The following is a 24649-nucleotide window of genomic DNA, read 5'->3' on the forward strand; positions in this document are numbered from 1 at the left end:
TCCCGTGCACGTATGGTTGGTCGTAAGGAGTATTTGTGCCTACTTAGTAGGAGCGTAAAATGATTACTTGGCGTGGTGCCTAACACTATATCCATTTTATTTTATTAATGGTTACCGAGTTGTGGTTTCAGTATCGACGATTGTCGCTTTTTCGTATTATTCCGTACTAACGACTCTGATTGTTGTCGTTCAACACGAATAATTATTTTTGTATTCTCCTAGTACTGTATGAGTACAACTATTATTCGTTAATCATTCTTCGTGTAGTATTGAGTTATTTTAGTTATTATTTTTTTATTATACTATTCATGTGAATTATGCACATATATTCTAATATATCCCGCGCCACGGTGATTTTCAAAATTTTATTACCAAACAAACTAGTGTGTTGTTCATGTGTCGTCCCGGCGTTACCGGTGATCATTTTCATTGATAGATTAATTTCATAACTTATTTCGCTATCGACATATTTGTCCTAGGATACTCATTCTCAATTTACATATTGTTTTTCTTAATTAATCTTTTGTCGTAAGACAATTAGATACTTATTTATTTATTTTTCTCGCTGTTTGGCAGTCGTATTAATATTGTTTTTGTCATCAATATAATTTGTTGACCGTTTTCTGTTACTTTCGAACGTCTCGTTGTGGGTTGTCTGTTTTTTTTTTTGAATCTCATCAGTCGTAGCATCTATATTGGTTGACCTGTTCGTGGATGGACAGTGCCGGGAAAAGAAACACCAAGCCACCAGTCTGATTAATCGATCAAATTCTCCAACCAGAAATTTTAACCCCGTCCGGATCCAACATGCCTCCTGTTGTCACAACGTCTATTGACACTGGAACCACTGAGAATATAAAGATGATCTCTAGTCAATCCACATCCAAGCCGAGCACCCCCGATCAAACGATTCAGAATATGTTTAAGCAGTTACTGGTGTTATGGATTTTACGCACAACACAAAATAAACGTACGCACCAATTTAAGATTAAAATAATTAATGTATTTTTTATTAAAATTGGTAGTAAAAATCTTAAGTATAGCTACAAACTGTTAATCGAACACTCGTAATTCTACGACTGACTGACTCCCTGTGTGTTGTCGTGACGGTGCCCCGTCTCACATAAAAAAACCCTTATTCAGCGGTTCCCACGGTAGCAGCGTCTTACGACACACACTCTGCATTATGATTGTCTATATATGTTGTTAACATATACCTATCGATATATAAAAAATAAAATATGTGCTAATCAGGGGTTCTTAACACCCCCCAGACTAATGAGACACGGGGGTCCAATGACCACAGTGTTTCACTTAAATGTTTAAGTTTCTGCAAAGTTTCGAATTTTCTGTTATTTGGGGGTCAGTTCAGTTTGACAATAAAATAATAAAATATTAAAAGGAAAAAAATAATAAAAGTAAGAAAAATAAATTACACTGTGTGTCTTCCTGAATACCATTAGGTTTTTCATGCTTCTGGTATTTCAGGGTTGTATATTTTTGTGACATTTTTTCTTAAACTAAAACTTAATATACTAGTTGTTAATATTGTTAGTATTACAATAATATAAATGACAATAACGTGAATGTTAATGTTGAAAATTAATGAAGGTTCAGCTAGGGTATGTGAAAGTTCATTTAACTCAACTGCTTTATTAGTCAGTTGGTTCAAATTTTGAATTAGGATTTTATTAGTGAGGTTTTGAGGAATAATTGTTTTGACTATATCTGCCAATGTGTGTAACGGTTCATTCTTAGAATTTTCTGGTATAATATCTGAATGACTATCCCTACTAGCTTTGTTATTAGAAAATAATATAGAGTTTCTGAGATTAATTTTACAAAATGGGGGTATAGTTATTCTACCTACGCCCTCAATTTCTATCTTGGAATTTTCTGTTGGATTTGTGCAAGTGATGGTACCTACTTTCCGTTGGGTATAATAGATCCATGAATTAGTTTGCACTAACTGATGCCATATAGGGGCTTTTAATGAAACGAATTTGAATTTGCAATAGTCTGGATTAAATTGATTATTCACTAATAATGAAACTACACATACATCTGATTCTGCACAATGCTGTACATGTTGATTACCTCTACAAACTTTATAGGGCTTTAATGTTGTACATTCTTCCCACTTTGCGTAATCTAAAGCAATAAAATTTTCGTTGTCTCTGCTTACACCTAAATAATCTATTTCAGGGTCGACTAAGAAAATGGTTTGTTCACTGTGGGGTATGGGTAAAGATATAGGGTGGTATATACTATATTCCTCACTGGTAATTAGTGGGATTTCTATGACGTAGATAAGATAGTTGTCTTTTAAGAATATGTTTTTTTCAGAGATTCGGAGGATTTCATTAAGAGATTCTATATTAACTTCCAATGGAAAAATATTTCCAATCGGCAAGTCTACCTTAATTTCGAGAAGTTCTTTAATAATGTGCTGTGGAGTAAAGACACTAGTGTGAATTTTTCCATCTAATGCTGTATTTATTATGGAGATAAGGTTCTGGGTTTTATAAGCGTACTTGTTTAAAACTAGTTCAAATAGTAATGATTGTTCTAATACTTTGGTTCGGAATGCCAATTTATTAAGGTTTTGGATAGTAAGATTTGTTTGTACTTGTAGGTACTGGAGGTTTTGTTCTACTTTTTGTTGTTGAAGTTCTAATTGTTGTGTAGAGTTATTTACTTCTGCTTGTAAGAATCTGATCTTTTCCGGAATATTGCTTTTGCTAGGTACTTTGCTTCGATTTAGTTCTGTTATTTGATTTATAATGAATTCAACATCAATCTTTGAGCATACACCATACAGAACGTTGGCCATATGCCTGAATGTCTGCCCCAATCCCCGTCGAACTCTATTATCATCATTATTAATGGCTAACATAAGACTTCTGTGATCAGCTTCGATCTCGTTTAAATAGGGCAAAGTTGCTCTAGAAAATTGTTGTATAGACAGAGAGCAAATCTCCTCAATTTCCACATTACCAAGTCTGTTCTTCATATTTTCACAAATGGTCGTGGTTGCTTGATAGTGAGCCATGATGACATGGTATTTTGAAATTAGTAATTGTACATCCAAGGAGATTACCAATTCCCAACTTACATATGACAATCTGGCTACTCCATGTGACTCATAATAGATCCCTTGTTGGCTCTTGAATGACGTTAGATTAAATACTTGGTGGTGATTTCTTTGGTCCGAATCATTGATGGAAGGTTCCGTGACGCTTATTGAAATTATGCTGAGTCTGAAACATAGTTATGTTCTTTCATGAAATTGTTTTAGAAGGTTCCGGTGTACCTTTACAGGTTTGGTTTTCTTAAGACTTGAATCTGCTTGCAGAAATTCCTGATAATTTTCGATGATTTGTATTTCTATAGAAGAACTAGCTTGATGAGAGCTGTGATCGTTCTGAGGTTCTGAAGTTTTTAATGGTTCTGTATTGTCTGGATGTTTTGAGTTCTTTGCGGCCTTTCATGATCTGGTGACGATTTGATTTATCCGACTTAAAGCATCTGCATTTGTGTTATTAGTGCCAGGTTTGTAATGAATGGTGTATTGGTGTTCTTCCAATTTTAAACGCCACCGCGTTAGCCGTGAACCGGGATCCTTTAGGTTAAACAGCCACACCAATGCTCGATGGTCCGTTATAATATTAAACTGTTGACCAAAAAGGTACGGGCGAAAAGTTTTAACTCCCCATACTATGCTGGCTAATTCCTTTTCAGTGGTATTACAGTTTATCTCAGCTTTATTTAATGTTCTGGATGCATAAGCAATGGGTAGGTCCTTCCCAATTGGACCTTGAGAAAGTACACAACCAATTGCGTAGTTGCTAGCATCACAAGTGAGATTGAAGGGTCTGGTGAAGTCTGGATACTGAAGGATTGGATAATTTATTAGAAGGTTTTTCAGTTTTTCGAATGACTGTTGACATAGATCACTCCACTTGAATGGCACATCCCTCTTAAGTAACGAAGTTAGTGGTTTAGCGATCTGTCCATAATTTTGTATGAAACACCTGTAATACCCAGAGAGTCCCAAGAACGATTTGATACCTTTTACGTTTTGGGGTACTGGAAAATTCTGAACACATTCAACTAATTTCGGGTCAGGCTTAACGCCTTCGTCAGTAATTTGGTGTCCTAAATAAGTGACCTCTTTCCTCAAAAATTCACATTTCAAGGGCTGTAGTTTTAGATTGAATTGTCTGAGCCTTTCCAAAATTTCTGTAAGTTTTTGTGAATGATCTGGGAGGTCCTTAGCATAAATAATGATGTCATCAAGGTATACGAACGCTTTTAACCCATTCAGGCCGGAAAGTACCTTGTTCATCATCCTTTGAAATGTTCCGGGAGCACCCTTTAGACCAAACGGCATCCGCAAAAATTCGAAATGGCCTTTATCCGTAGAGAAGGCTGTCTTCTCGCGATCGGCCGGGTTCATTGGCACCTGATGATATCCTTGGGCCAAATCGAGTGTACTGTAGTATTTGGACTTACCTAACTGATCCAAGATGTCCGTGATATTGGGAAGTGGAAAAGCATCTCCCACTGTAACTTGATTTAGTCGTCGAAAGTCAACGCTTACTCGATATTTCACTACTCCGTTAACATCCGGTTTCTTCGGAACCACCAAAAGAGGAGCATTCCATGGAGAGTCACTAGGGGCAATTACACCTTCTCGCTCTAAAGTCTCCATTTGTTCTGTTATTTCTTGTCGATGTCGCTGGGGTAGTCGGTATGGTTTTTCATGAATTGGGTGAACGGCTTCAGAAGTCTTGATTTCGTGAGTAACGGCGGTTGTTGCGGTAATTTTGTCCCCTTTCAATTGAAACACATCAGTGTATTCCTCACAAACAGTAAGCAATGAGGATTTTTCTTCTGAGTTTAAATGGCAGGTTGTATTGGGCTGAATGTAAGCGAGATATTCTGGTCCCATCAACACAAGGTTCCGTATTTTCCGAAATTTGTGATAAGTGCACATTAGCTTCGTTGAAATCTTCGTGCTCGAGTTGCCCTAGTTGAGGGATTTGTAATTGAACTTCATTGTCTGTTGGATTAATAAAGGGAACGTATATAAGATGATTTCTCACTGTGGTAACACAATTTCCACAGGTGAGGGCATTGGTAATGCTTTGGCTTGAAATTAAAATGTTTGAACCCTCAGTTTTATTGGGAGCTGGAATGGCAACGAGAATTTCTGTTCTTGGTAGTATGGTTAAATTCACAAGAGGAGGGAGGATTAATTCCTTTGACTGGTAGTTGATTATAGTTCCATGTCCGATAATAAATGGTTTGCCTAAGATTCCTTCATTTGGTACTGGGAAATCAGATTTAACAACTTGGAATTCAACGCTTCTTTTTTCACTTCCAATTTGGAGTTCGATAGTGACGGATCCTAGAGTCGTCACAAAATTATCTGTTATTCCTTTGAGTTCGTACACGGTATGGTCGTATACTATTACTTCATCGCGCAATGATGAGAGTTTGATTAAATTTAAGTCACTGCCAGAGTCGATTAAAAATTTGCTGTTTGCTGGAATGGTCTGAGGGCTTTGAAACTGTACATGATCCTGTTCAATTTTCTGGCGAGCCGTATTATTTAAGATATTTCTGCGAATGAGATTGCGGCTGTTTTCAGGCTTCCTGCCGGGCGCCCGCCGTCGGCACTCGACTGTGTAGAGTTTTTTGAATTGTGTGAGGTAGTAGCTGGAAATTCTGCGGATCGCTTTGAATTTACGTATTTTAGTTTCCTGCATTCCTCCTTGGTGTGACCTGGTTTCTTGCAGTAACGACAAGTAATTGTATTAACGATCGCCTTTTGGGCGTTTTGAGATGTCTGACCATTATTTGGCTTCACTTGGAGAGACCTGCAGTCTCTGGCCCAATGTCCCATTTTTCCGCAATGGAAACAAGGGGTACTAGATTTCTTTGTAAGTGTTTTCCCATTGTTTTGTTTAGCAGACGGTTCATAGAAACGCTTGGACTCGTCGTGCGATTTTCTCACCCTTTCTTCTTCTCTTGCAGCTTGAATCGCTTTGTCAAGAGTTGGTGGATTCCAAGCCTTTATGAAGTCTTTCAGTTTTCCCAATCCTTCTATAAAGACTTGAATGGTCTGTGCTATCAAACTGTCCTCCAATGCTGTGGCGACTTCTACTGATTTTCCGTTTGTTTCCTGTTCTAATATGAGAGTCTGTAAGGCCTCAATACGCGATGAATATGTCATTACGTCCTCATCTCCTTTCTGTTTGATTCTAAATATAAATGTGGCGTAGTTCGCTGGGGTTCTAGTGACGTTTTTAGGGTATCCTTGAGCTCAGTTCAGGATTGAATCGAACGAAATTTTACTGCGGCCTGGGCCTTTCCCGTAAGCCGAATAATAATGCCTTGGAGCAGTCGCTGCTTAGCTTTCTCATTGGCACACATAATCGCGAACTCACATGTTTCTAGGAACAGCTCGAGATCTTCTTGATTTTCCCCACTGAATGTCGATGGTAATAACTTCAAGGCTGCTTCTAGTCCGATGGTGTCCACGGATTTCCCAGATTGTGATAGGAGTTCTTGTGGGTTGTTCTGTGTTGAAGTGTTTGTCAGTGGATTTTCGGTCTGTCGGGAATTTCCTGTTTCGAGGTTGTTTGGTTGTAGAAGGGATCCGTCATCGGTCTGATCTAAAATATTTGTATGCAAGGTATGGTTCGTATGAACAAGCACGCTATCTACGGCAGCTAAGGTTTGGTTAACGTTTTGCAACAACGTCTCGTTAAATTCTATGATTTCATTGGTCTGGTTGATAAAAAGATTATCCCCCGAAATTTCTGCAACAGGTCGTTCGGATTCTGGAATTTGTGGATTTGCAAACCTAACAGGAAGACTGAGACGTGGAGCAGGGAGAGGGTCCTCGAAAGTTTCCTCTCTATCTTCCAATTCAGGGGTAGGGGTCCTACTATTAGTATCTCCCGGATCACTCATCAACTAAGTGTTACACAATAACGATTTATGCAAACTACTACTACTGTTGTTAACAGTTAAAATAAATTATTAAATGTTATCACTACTAGGTTTGATGACAATAATAATAATAATAAAAAAAATAAAAATAAATTTTCAATAACTAATTTAAATTGTTAGTATGTTAGTAAATGTTCTGTTACTCACAACACCGCAAACTGTATTGATGCCGCCATGAGTGTTGTCATTGGAAATGTGTGTTGTTGAAAGAGTCTGGATAAGTCGGGTTGGCTCTGAGTGTTGCCAGTGAAAAGAATTATAAACGACGTAAATCCTCTTCGACAGCTTTTGTTGAATGGACGTTCGCTTGCTCCGAAACTGCTGGCGCGAGGACCACTACAGGTAGTGGGTTTCAATTATTACTCCGTTATTGTTATTGTTGTTGTAAACAATGTTATCAATAGTCTTATCAATTTTGATAAGTCTTATCAATATTGATAACAATATCGATTGTGACTATCGATTTCGATTTTGACTATCGATTTCGATTTTGATGTCTTACCATTGCTCGAACTGGTTCGACTGATGCTTCGGGCGGCGCACCAATGCCATGCCCAAGAATTTGCTGACGCCGATGGTAATAATAATAATAATAATATTATTTACGTAATTTTCAGGAATGTTCTGTAGAATGTCTGAATGTTAAAGGTCTGAATGTCTGAGTTGATCTGGAGTGTTTGAATTTTCTGCGGCTCGTATTTGAGTACATAGACGCAGTGCGCGATTTACTTAGCTATTTAAACACTTAAAACAAATTTTACTTTAAGCGTAACACCGGAATCTACGGATCCCACCGCTGCCACCAAAAATGTTATGGATTTTACGCACAACACAAAATAAACGTACGCACCAATTTAAGATTAAAATAATTAATGTATTTTTTATTAAAATTGGTAGTAAAAATCTTAAGTATAGCTACAAACTGTTAATCGAACACTCGTAATTCTACGAATGACTGACTCCCTGTGTGTTGTCGTGACGGTGCCCCGTCTCACATAAAAAACCCTTATTCAGCGGTTCCAACGGTAGCAGCGTCTTACGACACACACTCTGCATTATGATTGTCTATATATGTTGTTAACATATATAGATATATAAAAAATAAAATATGTGCTAATCAGGGGTTCTTAACACTGGCAAGTCAACGGTCCAATGAAGCCGGAATCTAGGCCATGAGGGAGGATATGACTGCAAGGTGGGATGAATGTTTGGAGAGGTGGCAGTCAATTGATACACGAACCACAAAATTAGAAGACGACATGGCCCGTTCTGAACATCAAACGGTTAAACTGAATGAAACTATCGGACGCAACACCAACCGTATAATCTCGTAAGGCACCAAAACCCGGGAGTCCTCGTATAATCTCGCTGAAGGACGATGTTCGTACAATCCGGAGTGAGTTGAACCGTTTTGTCGAACAACCACATCCAACACCACCCGCCAATGAGGCAGCTGGGTTACCAACGCACACCCCAGCACCGCCAGATATGTCCCGAGGTTTTCAATCATTTAAGGGAAACACCATACCTACATCATCAACAATGAATCCCGTGGGTAATTATACAATGTTGAATACCACAGGTCAGGGTCATTCGTCATTTTTTGGGTCTCAAGAACGCCTCAACGATGCTGTGTCGGAATTCTCAGGACAAACCCGTTCCATCCATCCAGAACGTTTTATCCACCAGCTTGATGTATATTTTGAGAATGTTCCAATGTCAGCAGACCAACAATTAATTTCTGCACAACGTAGACTTAATGGAGATGCTCGTCTGTGGTTTGATTCACTAATCCCCACCCCTCCGAGCTACGATGATTTCCGAATATTATTCCGTCAACGTTTTTGGTCCACTGCGACTCAACGTAAGACTCGCAACGAGGTGTTTCGGCCATTTCAATACACGAGATACGATGGTCTCGCAACGCACGCCATGCAATGGATTGCCGGGGCAAAGTATCTGTCACCACCCATTGACCCAATTGATTTAGTTTCGACAATAATACAACACTATCCGATTCCCCTTAGTATGGCCCTACGAATACGTGGACCACGTGATACAAACGAATTGTTAGCTGTTTTGACTGAATTCGAAGAGTCCACATCGTTCTGCGAGCCACGTCAGGATGATCACCGACCACATCACAACAATATTCAACCCAATCAACAAAACGAACGGAGGGCACCGGACAACCGACAAGGCTATCGCGGAGGGTACAATCGAGGGCAGCCACCGAGGAATCAGCCTGCGACTACAGCCGGGGCGCCCATTCATCAATTAAATGTGTCGGGAAACGAGGAAGCTTCTCGCCAGTGATTGCAGCACGTGACGAGAGCCAAAACCCATCTGCCTGCAATCAACCATTTTCGTCTCCCATTGATTTTCCTGAACGCACTGGGAAACGTCCTGAGCTTCACGTCAAAATTTTCGGAATAAGTACGTCCGCACTGTTGGATTCTGGTGCGTCCATATCTGCGGTCTCCGAACAATTTTTCGCGACCCTGAAGAGTCAAACTAACACCGCATCGAAACTGTCTACGCTTCCCGTAACGGGGGTCACTATTTCCACCGCCATCCAAGGTCGAAGTAAGAAGATCACCCGGCAAGTGTATGTACCACTAAGTGTGTTTGGACATGAAGCTCCAGGGATTTTTCTAGTTATTCCCCATCTTTCCACTGAAATGATTCTCGGCGATGACTGGCTTACCCAATACGGTGTCGTTTTGAATTATGTAACCCACCAGGTCGAGTTCCCGAAATGGAACACCGTTTCGCCATTCCGACCAGAGATCGGAGATATCACATCTACCCAGATAACCCAGATCATCGTACATCATGAACTAGACCGACTCATGCCTACTGCAATGGAGGAACACTGCATATCTGACATTTCTTTCGTAAAGCAAGTCTCTACGCTGACATCCGTTCCGTGTGACCCATTGGTCTGTGTCGATCATACACAACCAGTTACCGATCCACTTGCAAAACCATGGCCCGAGTGTATAGTAAATTTCCAAGAGGTACTGGATAAGGAACGATCAAAGCTCATAAGTCTACTGGACCAATATCATAGCATTTTTGATGATCGACCTGGGCTAAACAAATTATACAGTTGCTGTTTTGAAGTATCAGAAGATGTACCTTTCAAAGTGAAACCATACCCAATACCATTCTCCCGTAGACCTGCTGTTGAAAAGGAACTACAACGAATGCTCTCCTGGGGGGTTGTCGAACGATGTTCCTCCCCTTACTGCAACCCGATTGTATGTATAGCGAAAGCGGATGGGTCAGTTCGTTTATGTCTCGATGCCCGACGCGTGAATCGGTTAATTTTACCGATGCGCGATACGTCCCCTCCACTTGACCAACTTTTAGCTCGGTTCGGGGGGAAAACAATTTTCTCCAGTCTGGATTTTAGTGCCGGATATTGGCAAGTGCCGTTACATCCCACAGTACGTAAATTCACAGTGTTTGTTTTTGAAGGGCGGACCTATCAGTTCTGCGTCGTACCTTTCGGTCTAAACATTTCGAATACAGCATTCGGCAAAGCACTAGAGGCTGTGCTAAACATTAAAATCAATGGGACAGACAACAACCTAGACGATCTGCACATATATATCGACGACGTTTTAATTTCATCCACCTCGTTTGACGACCATCTTGTACGCCTCGCCGCTTTGTTTAAGAAAATATCCATGTCAGGAATGACATTGAAATTGTTCAAGTGTGAGTTTCTCCGACAAAAGATCAAGTTCCTCGGACACATCGTGACTCCACTTGGGATGTCTATGGATCCGTCAAAGCTTCAAGCCGTTCGTGAGTTTCCCCAACCTCGGAATAAAAAAGAGCTACAATCATTTATTGGTTTTTGTAATTTCTATCGGAAATTTTCGTGTCACCATGCCTCAATTATAAGCCCGCTTATTGAACTCATCAAAAAAGATTGCACTTGGCGTTTTGGGTATGAATAGCTGAAGCTATTTAATGCGGTCCGTGAATCATTCACAGAACAATATCTGTCACATCCACATTTCGACCAGAGGTTTTACCTTCAGACTGATGCGAGTAAAGTTGGACTCGGTGCTGAGCTGTTTCAAATCTCTCCAAGCGGAGACCGACGTACCATATCTTTTGATAGCCGCACGTTAAACACCGCTGAGCGTAATTACTGCATAACAGAATTGGAATTGTTATCTATAGTCTTTGCTTGTGAGAAGTTTCGGGTATTCATCCTAGCATACCCAGTCACTGTCCTGACTGATCATCAAGCCTTAACTTTTTTATTCCAATGTCGCCTGCGAAACGCTCGATTAACTCGATGGACGTTACACCTTCAAGAGTTCAATCTACAAGTAAAACACATCCCCGGCTCAGATAATGTTATTGATGCTCTATCCAGAAGTCCTGCCGGAAGAGAGGAGACGGAGAAGGTGATATCCAGTTGTCCATGTGTTTTAACAATCACGTCAAAAAAGGTTCAAGCCGAGTTTGAGCGTCAAATATCGTCTTTCAAATCAATTTGCTTGTCCCAGAGGGAGGACCCTAACCCGATAGACTTCAACAGTTGCTGACAGACCCCCAGAGTCAGCAGACCCCGTATCTCGAACACTATAGCTTAGTAGAGGGGGTACTGTTTTATCGACGACACAAGTCTACTGATCAATGGCTGGTTAACATCCCCATCAACAGGGTAGAAGAACTGATCACTCAGGTGCATCGTCATTTTGGCCATGTCGGACCAAAGAAGTGTATACTCGCCATACGGGATTTCTGTTTTTTTCAAAAGCTTTCAGTCACGTATCCGGGAAGAAGTCCGAAGTTGTGTGTTGTGTCAGAAGACTAAAGCGTCCACAGTCCGTATAGAAGGGAAAATGCGATCTGTTCTGGCCGATGTCCCACTCGAGCGTGTATAAGTCGATCTATATGGCCCTCTCCCTCCGGGTTGGAACCAAGTCCGATATATTTTTGTCGTACTAGATAACTTCTCCCGATTCGTCCGTCTATACCCAGTGAAGAAGGCCACCGCTGTCGCGGTAACCAATCGCATGATTGATGATTATATATCCACATACGGTAAACCCCGATGCATCGTATCCGATCACGGTGTACAGTTCCGGAGCAACGTGTGGCAGAATCGGTTGTTAGCCCTCGGTGTACCGCCAACAATGACGTCTGTGTACCATCCCCAGTCCAATCCAGCTGAGAGAGTAATAAGAGAACTCGGACGCATGTTCAGGGCGTACTGCCACGAAAACCATACCGAGTGGCCACGGTACGTATCGTACATTGAATGGGTGTTAAACAACACAGTCCATGAGTCAACAGGCCACACCCCACAAGAGCTTATCTTTCCGTCGAACAATGTAACCCATTCGGAAATGTCGTTTCGTTCCCTCTTCATCTTCCTCTAGCACAGAGAACTAAACTGACCATGGCCCGAGAGATCCAGCTCACCCATTCCGAAAGAAGAAAACACCGCCATGACAAGCAAGTCGTATCCCTATCATTTGTCATCGGTACCCGCGTGTTGGTGAAAACGCATCGCCTAAGTTCATCCGACAAATGTATACAAAAATTTTTCTTGCTATACAAAGGGCCCTACGTGATCACCAGCCGCCGTCAAGACAATGCATATACTCTGGCATATCCAAACACCAACAGAACTATTGGGACTTACAATATTGTCCACCTCCGTCCGTTCTACGAACCGATCAGTTCACCATTGCAGCAGGCTGAAGTCATTGTTAGCACTCAGGTATCATAAGAACGGATCGAACACATCTCTCGTATGAAATTCCCGTCAATTATTATTACCGATTATTATTTAAGTTTGCGTTCAAACATCGTCATCCATGAAAGCTCTCTCCGATGTATCGAACTTTCATGGGGGGGTTTCTGTGACGTCCAACGCAAACCAATATTATTATAATTTATAATTGTACTAGCAGGTACCGTAGGAGCGCGAAATGCGACGAGATGGACAAGAAATACTATCCCGCGCGCCTCAGTCTCCGCCGATCCAATACTGCACCACCGTTCCGGCAGTCGCACACACGCTCCCCTCCTAGTACCCACGGCCCAGAGTACCGGCCATTCATGTTATCTGTACGTATGTGACCCCCTCCCTCACCTGTCGAGTTCCGTGCCACCAAAGATCGCAAAGTACTGACCGACACCAGCAAAAGCCACCACTACCTTTTTTCCCGTCTGAGCTCCCGGTACCATGAGCGAGTAGCAAGCGTTTCGCTGATGCGCCGAAGGGCGGCACAGGACACACACTATTTTACTGGTAACGTTTTGGTACATCTTTATTATTATTCTCACCGTGGCCGGTACTTTAAGGGTATTATTACGATATTATTATTATTATATTATTATTATTATTATACTTATTATTATTATGGTACATTATTGTTGTCCTCCCACCGGTAAACCGCTCCGTCGGAGCCGTGTGGTGAGTAATGTTTATATTTTATATTATTATTATTAAAATGTATTATTATTATCTTTATAATTTACTTTGACCGAGTTTTATGCCTTCGGCTTTCTCGGCACCAATTTCAATCCAAAATTTATTCAAATAAACTTATATATATATATTTTTCCCCAAATTGAGGTGTTATTATTTCACCGTCGGTCACCTTTCCTATTACTGGGTCAAATGTATTCCCGTTCTTAGATATTAAAAAAAAATCCACAGCACTCCGGCTTTTGGGTCTCGGTCCGTGGTTGGCGACCGTGAAATGTTCGAGGCGGCCACATGACTCTCGAGAACATGACAAATATGATCGAGCAGTCACAAAAAATATATCTAAAATATAAATTAATTCACAATAAAAGCAAATTTAAAACAATAAATATACTATAAATTAATTAGAATACATAATAATACATATTAAATGGTAACTGAACTTAATAAAAACAAAACAATATTCAATTTTAGTTTGCCTACTTTTTCATCATTAAAGGTGGGTGTTGGCGACCGCAGGCAAATGCACTTTAGGAAACCAAAAAAAAATGATGAATAAATTTAACAGTAGGAATACACATTACAAAGTACAAACTAAAATGCCCAGAATCTAAAACAGAAAAAACTATTCAAAATATTTATTTCATAAAACAAGGACTATTCAAGAAAAACCAGATTTTAATGTTTAAAAAATTTGGCTAGGGGTTAAATCATAAAAAAAAAATTGAAGGTGTTAGCGCCCGCAGGCAAATGCATTTTAGGAAACCAAAAAAAAATTTTGAAACAATTTTATGGAAGAAAAATACATTTCAATGTTCAAACTAAAATGCCCAAAATATTAAACAGAAAAAACCATTTAAAATATTTAGTTAATTTAAGATAAGGATTATTCAAGGGTACCCGATTGTCAATGTTTAATAAATTTGGCTAGAGGTTAAATCATAAAAAAAAAATTGATAGAGGGTGTTGGCGCCCGCAGGCAAATGCATTTTAGGAAACCAAAAAAAAATTTGGAAAAAATTTAAGTGTAAGAATACACATTACAAAATACATACTAAAACGCCCAGAATATTAAACAAAAAAAATTATTTAAAATATTTAGTTCATTATAGATAAGGATTATTCAAGAGGTACCAGATTGTCAATGTTTAAAAAATTTGGCTAGGGGTTAAATCATAAAAAAAAAATTGAAGGTGGGTGTTGGCGCCCGCAGGCAAATGCATTTAAGGAAACAAAAAAAAATTTTTAATAAATTACAAAGTACAAACTAAAATGCCCAAAATCTTAAACAGAAAAAACTATTCAAAATATTTAGTTCATTAAAGAATGATTATTCATAGGGCACCAAGTTATCAATTTTCAAGTCAATACAAAATATTCAACTAGAGTTACATTACTAAAAAAAAAATTGAAGGAGGGTGTTAGCGCCCGCAGGCAAATGCATTTTAGGAAACCAAAAAAAAAATTTTGAAAAAATTTAACTGTAGGAATATACATTACAAAGTACAAACTAAAATGCCCAAAATATAAAATAGAAAAAACCATTTAAAAAAATTTAGTTCATTAAAGATAAGGATTATTCAAGGGTACCCGATTGTCAATGATTAAGAAATTTGGCTAGGGGTTAAATCATAAAAAAAAAATTGAAGGTGGGTGTTGGCGCCCGCAGGCAAATTCATTTTAGGAAACCAAAAAAAAATGTTGAATAAATTGAACTGTATGATTACCAAGACAAGGTAAAAACTAAAATGCCCATACTCTTAAACAAAAAAAAACTATTTAAAATATTTAGTTCATTAAAGATAAGGATTATTCAAGATTACCCGATTGTCAATGTTTAATAAATTTGGCTAGAGGTTAAATCATAAAAAAAAAATTGATAGAGTGTGTTGGCGCCCGCAGGCAAATGCATTTTAGGAAACCAAAACAAAATTATGAAATATTTCACTGTATGAATACACATTACAAAGTACAAACTACAATGCCCAGAATCTTAAACAGAAAAAACTATTCAAAATATTTATTTCATAAAACAAGGACTATTCAAGAGGTACCAGATTGCCAATGTTTAAAAAAATAGGATAGGGGTTAAATCATAAAAAAAAATTGAAGGTGGGTGTTGGCGCCCGCAGGCAAATGCATTTTAGGAAACAAAATTAAAATTTTTAATAAATGTAACTGTATGATTACACATTACAAAGTACAAACTAAAATGCCCAAAATCTTAAACAGAAAAAACTATTCAAAATATTTAGTTCATTAAAGAATGATTATTCATAGGGCACCAAGTTATCAATTTTCAAGTCAATACAAAATATTCAACTAGAGTTACATTACTAAAAAAAAAAAATTGAAGGAGGGTGTTGGCGCCCGCAGGCAAATGCATTTTAGGAAACCAAAACAAAATTATGAAATATTTCACTGTATGAACACACATTACAAAGTACAAACTACAATGCCCAGAATCTTAAACAGAAAAAACTATTCAAAATATTTATTTCATAAAACAAGGACTATTCAAGAGGTACCAGATTGCCAATGTTTAAAAAAATAGGCTAGGGGTAAAATCATAAAAAAAAATTGAAGGTGGGTGTTGGCGCCCGCAGGCAAATGCATTTTAGGAAAAAAAAAATTTTTAATAAATGTAACTGTATGATTACACATTACAAAGTACAAACTAAAATGCCCAAAATCTTAAACAGAAAAAACTATTCAAAATATTTAGTTCATTAAAGAATGATTATTCAAAGGGCACCAAGTTATCAATTTTCAAGTCAATACAAAATATTCACCTAGAGTTACATTACTAAAAAAAAAAATTGAAGGAGGATGATGGCGCCCGCGGGCAAATGCATTTTAGGAAACCAAAAAAAAATTTTGAAACAATTTTATGGAAGAAAAATACATTTCAATGTTCAAACTAAAATGCCCAAAATATTAAACAGAAAAAACCATTTAAAATATTTAGTTAATTTAAGATAAGGATTATTCAAGGGTACCCGATTGTCAATGTTTAATAAATTTGGCTAGAGGTTAAATCATAAAAAAAAAATTGATAGAGGGCGTTGGCGCCCGCAGGCAAATGCATTTTAGGAAACCAAAAAATATTTTGAAAAAATTTAAATGTAGGAATATACATTACAAAGTACAAATTAAAATGCCAAGAATCTTAAACAGAAAAAATTATTTAAAATATTTAGTTCATTAAAGATAAGGGTTATTTAGTTCATTAAAGAATGGTTATTTACAGGCACCAAGTTATCAATATTCAAGTCAACACAAAATATTCAACTAAAGTTACATTTCTAAAAAAAAAATATGAAGGAGGGTGTTGGCGCTGGCTTGTCAGTGTTTAATAAATTTATATAGAAATATCTAGATAAGAATTAAATGACAGAAAAAAATTTTCTGAAGGCTTACAAATTTGAAAATATTCATATTAATAATCAATTGAATTAAAATTATGAAAAAAAATTGAAAGGGGAACTTGGGCTACCGCAGGCAAACGCATTTTAAGAAGCAGATAAAAAATTTAAAAAAATCATATGGCACCAAGTTGTTAATGTTTTAAAAAAAGATATATATAAAAGAATCAAAAAAAGTTAAATATATAAAAAAATAAATTAAATGGGGAACGTGAGAGAACGTAGCCAGTCTCTTTTCAAATTATATATTATGTACACAGGTACTCAGCGTACTCCCAGGTATAGCCGGTTAATCTTGAAAAATGTTTATACAAAAAAATCTACTAGAGTTGATTGAAGTGAAAAAAAAATTGTTTGAGTAATCTGGGTGAAATAACACCAAACAAAAGAATACGCTGGAAGCTAAATACTGCAATACATATTAACTACAATCCAAAAACTAGGTGTTGTTTACATTATAATAATGCAAACAGTTATTATGATCAGAGGTGTATCAGGGTAATATATGTATTAGAAAATGTATAAAAATAAATGTAAATTATAAAGGATGCAAAGAAATTAAATGATAAAAGGTCCTGCACGGACTCTACTATGTGATTGTTATTTATTAAGGACATAAAATGTTTAATTTAAAATAATATTGTGTTTGGTGGGTCTACAGTCAATATTAAATTACAAACTATAAAGTCTAAATGCAAATAAAAACATAGTCAGATATCTGTTTTAGTCTTTGTAAATATTTGCGGAAAAAAATTAGATTTAGTACAATGTAAAAAAATGTGGAAAGGAAAATCTGAGAATTCTTTGACAATAGAATATTAAAACACAAAACCATATATTAAATTCAAACTATTGATTTTATACATTTTCTATTTACAAAAACTCATAAGTATTGAAAACCTTATAAAACCCTAATTAAATAATATTTTGTTATATTTTAAAATACATTTTATAATTAGTTGTGGTAAAAAAATCATTATTTAATGTTGGCTGTATTTAAGTTTTTAATAACTATACTGGTACAACTCTTGCTGACATTCTTTAAGACCGTGTTAAAAACTATGATAATTAGTTAACATCTAATTTCCTGCCCTATCCCAACCCAACCTAACCTAACCAAATTAATAATATTTAAATATTTTCTTTCATTGTTATGTTTACAATATCGAATACCTTGATAGTTAGTAGGAAAAGATCATCGCAAAGCTCACGACCGGTGATGGTAGTCGTCTATCATCACCATAGCTTCAACTAACCATAGGTTTACCTAACTAACTTTCTTATGACTCATTAGGACACTTTGAATAAAAAGATCCTGAGTTACAGATTGCCGAACTCAAGTGATTATCAAGTTGATCCTTTGATTGTTGACACCTTAATCCATGCTATGGATGAAGCCTCAATTGTTCCCCTCTAAGATCAGACCGCTGATAAAACTATTATGTCCTATCCATTATGTTATATCTTTATTATCTATGATGGAGCCATACCCAGCTCACTCGTGTAAACAATTTGAAGCACATAAATGCAATCAACGAATCTCTATTATTATTTAAATATTTCAATTAGGGTTATGAGTATGAAATATTTCACATGAAATTTTCACTTTGAAATATTTCAAAATTGAAACTTTCACCCTCCTTGAAATATTTCAATGAAATATTGAAAAATATTTTTTTTTCAAAATGGTGTGTTTTTTGGTATGTCCATAATAAAGTCATAATTATATGGTCACACTGATTTCATATTTATCATCCATATGACAATATCAGCTAATGAAGTATAAACATAGAATATTGTATAAAGAAAATCATGATAATATCTACATTTTCTTCGCCAATAACGGAAATAGAAATACCGCTACCGCATATTCAATAACACCGTTGGCCATTGGGTATTTCAGTATTTGTGACTTGTGTGTGTTTGTGCTAGCGAGTAGCGACGTTAGCGTTACAAAACGTATAAGGTATAAATATATAAAGTTATTACGATTAACGTGTTAATAAATTATCTATTGGGGGACGAGGTGGCCGAGCGGTCTAACGCGACGGATTCGGCACAGCCGGTCCAAGTTCGGTCCTCGGCATTTTTCTCCGTGCAAGTTACGGTGTCCGGAGAACAAGTACCGCCATCCCCCCACCCCGGGTTACGGCAGAAACCTACGGATGCCCCATTAGAAATTCTGCCAAACACAACACACGTGTATCAACCTACCCAATATAAAAAACCTACAGTGCCCTTCCCACACCCAATGGCCTATGTTGCCGCGGGTTACTTAATAAAAAAAAAATAATCTATTTTAATTTATGAGTTAATTGTTATATAATAGTTATATATATAATTTATAACTTAATATGGGTAAAGTTAAAAGTTTAATTCACAAATGTTTTCGTCAAGTGACAATGAATGAAGGAAACAAAAAAGTAAATGTATAAGTATGAAAAACCAGACAAAATAAATGATTTACTTGTAAATGATCCAACTCCAGATGTAGAAAATTTTGATCATGAATTAGCAGAATTACAAGAAAAACTCAATTAGTGATTTGGAAATAGAAACAGATTCAATTGATTCAAATGATGAAGGATCAAGATCTGGTATAGATAGTATTTTTAATGAGGTATCATCCGAATTAAAAATAAAATTTTAAATCTCGACCTATTTTATTATATATTTTGATTTATATCTAATATACTATAGGTTTTATTTTAATTTTATATTTATTATTTTAATTTTTAAATCATACACAGTTGCCAAAGAGAGGTTTATTTTTGTTAATATTTTTAAAGTTTTATAATTATTATTTATTATTTATAAATATAATACCAATAATTATATTTCATGAATTTGTTTTTTATTTGAACTCAAAAAACAATACTTTAAGTGATATACTGATATTGATATATCATAATCATTATATCAATTTATTCATATTTCATATACATTACATTATAATAAATGTATATATATTTTAATATTTTATATCTTATATGTTATATACTTATATAGTTATATGTATACATTATGATTCATATTATTTAGCCATATAGGTATATTATACTTATACACAAAGGCAATAAATATCTACCTTACTAAGTAAAAATTAACTGTATTTCTTACTACAATTTAAAAAAAAATATTTTATTTAATTTTTCATTAAAATGAAATATTTTAACAAAAATAAATTTCATGAATTTTTAGAACCCTAATTTCAATTCATAATATGAATTCCCAGCCCTGTCCCCCATACTCTGATATTAAAAGCTCAGCCCACCTTCATATTATTCTCTATGCAAAAAGTAAATTTAAGACAAATTTGTAAATCAATGCACAGTCTCTCTATTGTACTAATATTTGTGATTTCATTAATTTTCAGTATTTTGTATAATTAGATTGGGAAAACATAAGACAATATCATTTACACAAGACCGTGGCTAACACAATTGATAAAAGTATATGATATAAGTTCTATATTTGAATTAATCGTTTTTTTTTTTTTTTTCGGGTACTTTATTGGTGGACAGCACTTTAACTACGGTCCCTCAACTTACTGAGGAAACCTTGAGACATTTCCTTTTAGGAAATCAATTAAATCCTCACACATAACTCTTAATTCAAGAGTTTGTAACTAATACAATCATAATATAATATGAGTATAGTACATTTCGTAATATTTTTTTATAATATTTACTGTTAGTGAAATATTAAGTTTGTATTTCTAATATAATATATGTTATGATATTTATGGACGACACTTGAACCATGGCCCCTCGATATAGTAATGTGGCGACCCGGCACATCTCTTTTAGATAAATGATTAAATACTACATTTATATTTTGTAGATAATTTGAAGAAAAATTTAAAATTGAAGAGAGACTGTGTGAATTAACAAAATTTTTGGTATGAAATGTTTATTTGAACACCAATTATAATGTATTATATTGAACTTAAGTTAATTTTTTATAATGTACTATAGTAAACATTTGAACATTTATTACAATATACGTATATTATACATAGATTTAAAGTATGATTTTTTTTAGTTTTTTTTTTTGAAAGTTACCAACCTACTACAATACAAGACACTTTATTTTTATATTTTGAAGCAATATATGTTTTGAATTATTTACATCTATATAAACTAAATTTCAGACCCATAGTTTAGTATTTAAAGTTTGTATGATCAAAGTCGTGGAACCAAATTTTATCAGACTCTACTAGAATGTTGTAGTTAAATTAAACTATAATAAGTATGTGGAATAACAGTACCTAACCTTCTATGATAATTTGTTATGAATATAATATTTTAAGTAATAGCTCAAATTTAGCACTTTTACGGTACTTAATACATATACATTTTCCTAATATTTTAACAGAAATTATGGAGCTAAAAATATAGAAATACCTATATTATGTCACGGTCCATAGTTCAAAGTTTTGTTTCATTTATAATAATAATGCTTTTTAATATACTTTTTCATAAATTAATATTTATTACAGTTGGCTTTTATGATTTGTTTGAACTATTAGTACATATTTTTTTTGGGGAGATCCTTATTATTACAACACCGTTACCAATATGGGTTTTTTTTTTTTGTTAGTTAATATAATTGCATGTTTTCATGATTTCTTCGTATTTATGCTTATTTTCTTAAAATGTTTTTATATTTTCGGTTCATCCGTTACCTACCTACATACCTATCTACCAAGTGTGTAAATAAAGAATTTTTTTTGTAAACCAATTTGAATTATAATTTATTAATTTAAAAAATTTTTAATGAAAACGTTTTCATTCAGTATTTTTTTGAATTTTAAGTGCATATTTTTGAATATTTCGGTGCATATATTTGCCTGTTTTTAGTGCATACATGCAGGCAAATATTTAACACTTTTTCATTGCATTAAATTCACAGCCCTGCTAATTACTTTTACTTCCAATCATTATACCTACCACAGTTAATGTTAAATGTCAAATTGTCAACAATCAACTGCTTCTTCAACTTGATAGCACTAAGAGGATGTCAGATTTTTAGCGCACCATTGATTTCTCTCTCTGACCCAATCATTTTTGTGTTTTCTTAATCGTACATTTGGTATGCTACGCGTGGGTCAAAGATGGAAAACAAATAGTGCGCTGACATCCCAACCGGCAACAAGTTTACACGAGTGAGCTGGGTATGGCTCCATCATAGATAATAAAGATATGGATGGGACATAATGGTCTTATCAGCGGTCTTCAAGGGGAACAATAAATTGAGGCCAAATAAAGTATACTTATATCGAGTATCGACTATCGACTATCAATATAAAGTAGCCTCAATAGCCTTCCCCTCCGGGAACGCCGCCTCAAATGTATTTAACATAGGCGTGGACTATCGATATCTTTATTATCTATGGGGTTCATCCATAGCATGGATTAAGGTGTCAACAATCAAAGGATCAACTTGATAATCAAACACTTAAGTTCAGAAACCTGCAACTCAGGGTCTTTTTATTCAATGTTTCCTAATAAGTCATAAGAAGGTTAGTTAGGTAAACCTATGGTTAGTTGAAGCCAAAGAGTCAATAGGGCCTTTGCAATTCAAGATCTTTTCCTACGTATTCGGCATTGTTAACATAACTATTCTACCTTTGCACTTTTTCTTCCCCCGTCTCTCACAGCTATATACAGGTTCAGCCACTCTCATTCCACACCTCCATATGATCGGTATTCTGTCTATCCATCTCTTCTTCAGTCTTCTCGTCCATCATTTCTCCCGTAAATTAACTTCTACAGCCACTCTCACTATCACTTATCATACAGTGACCGAACCACCTAAACCTATTCTCTCTTGTTTTCACTACAATATGTACACTACCCTACACTACCCTTAATTAATTAATTTCTTATTCTATCCTCTTTTGTACCTTAACACCTTACTTATTATTCTCATATCTGCTACTCTCACTCCACTTACCTACTCTAACCTTACATTTCTTTTTCATCTTTCCCTTTCATACACCAAACATTCTGAAATCCTGTTGATCCATTTCCTTATCTTCGCCATATCACACACTTCCTAATTCCTATTCACTCAGTCTCTAGTTACCTACAAGTCATCGTACTTGATTATCGGTGAAAATATTTAAATATCATTGAACGAATTCCCTACTCGAAAGAATTGCTTAAAAAAATATCATACCTCACCAATTTTTTAATTTTGAACACGACTTTATTGATAGCCCGAATAGTGTTATACCAGTATAGTTACAATACAAATATTGATAATTTTCGGGCAATACATCCCCTGATCAATTAACTATAATAAAAAAAAACCTACTGAGAAATAAGAGAACACATACCCCGTGACAGAATCAAAATCTGCTACGAAACTTAGTCTTCAAAACACTGAAACGTTCTAGTAAAATGTTCTACAATATTCTAATGACCTATGCGTTACAGTCTACAGATATTATATAAACCTACCAATAAATACCTAATATTAATTTTTATTACACAGAGTTTGTATTTTTAAATGTTGTATTCAAGGGTTTATTAGTTTTATTTTTATACCTAACAAAAATTACATTTATTCACAAGTCAGTTATCAACTAGAACTCGACTACGAGTAAGACAGCGTTTGGATTGTTCGGAATGGCGTATAATTTATTTTTATTATACATTGCACCTTTGGTAGGCAGTAGTAAACGTATATGCTTCTACGTTACTTAGTTAACAGATTTTCCGCGACAATAAATATTTAATTCAAGTCTAAAAAGTAAATGTAAGACCAAAATAATATAAAAACAAACTTACGCATAAACATCGACTCTTCCAGTGAAACCTAGCTGTACTGTAGCACACGCTGTCGTCGAAGAAACAGCTATCTTCATCCGTCTACATCTCGCTCCATCTCCATCTCTCTCTACATCTCGCTAATTGAAACTTATCTAGTACACAATACTAGTATCTTTATGATCTGTAATATATTCTGGTATTCGATGAAAAAGATTGAAATAAGATAAAAATACATATTTTTTTGGTTTTTAATATGAAAGCTGGGATATAACAACTCTACGTCTAGCGGGTATATAAGTTTGTCTGACAATAAATATTTACATTAGGTCTACCGCGTCAAACAGAGTAGTAGGACAAAACTTACGTAATTATTTATTCTTCCGGCGAAACGCGGTCCCTTTGAGTATATAATATTGTCTAGTGTCAGAGCTGTGCGTCTCCGCCAAGCAAAATGCAGCGCGCGTCTTCATATCTCCGATCCAAAAGTTCAGTCTGGAAGTATTGAGATTAATGACATCTATAAAAATAGGCACCTTGCTTAATAACCAGAATGGAACGAAATATGTGAGTACGTTTGTTTCTACTAGACGCAAATGCGGTAAATTGAATTCAAATTTATAATATAGATAACGGTTTTTTTACTTGGTAACCATTTATTTATTACTTGGTTTACAAACAAATTCTAATTGATATAAAATAGTAATTATATAAAAATAGTTTTATTGATCCCAATATTTAAAAATAATGTTTCAAATAAAATAATAAAAAAAATTTAAGAAATACCTATTAATTAATATGTATTACCTACATAACAAAATAACTAAATAAATTCGTGTTCTTTTTAAACATTTTCACATCCCCCCCCCCCCCTCCTTACGAAATTGTGTCACTCCTCCTTAGAGTGGTGCGCGACTTAGGTTAAGAGCCCTTGAAATAGTGCATGTTAAAAAATA

The 24649-nt window shown here is 35.6% G+C and overlaps 1 protein-coding gene across 1 annotated transcript; it reads right to left on the bottom strand.

Annotated features, from left to right (window-relative positions):
- Positions 1-1468: 1468 nt before the first annotated feature.
- On the bottom strand, positions 1469-3052 carry LOC132946316 (uncharacterized). Its single transcript, XM_061016246.1, has one exon. It carries the CDS (start codon positions 3050-3052, stop codon positions 1469-1471), a length of 1584 nt encoding a protein of 527 aa, XP_060872229.1.
- Between the last annotated feature and the right edge of the window lie 21597 nt (positions 3053-24649).

This window comes from Metopolophium dirhodum, chromosome 6, assembly GCF_019925205.1.
Source record: "Metopolophium dirhodum isolate CAU chromosome 6, ASM1992520v1, whole genome shotgun sequence".
NCBI lineage: Eukaryota > Metazoa > Arthropoda > Insecta > Hemiptera > Aphididae > Metopolophium > Metopolophium dirhodum.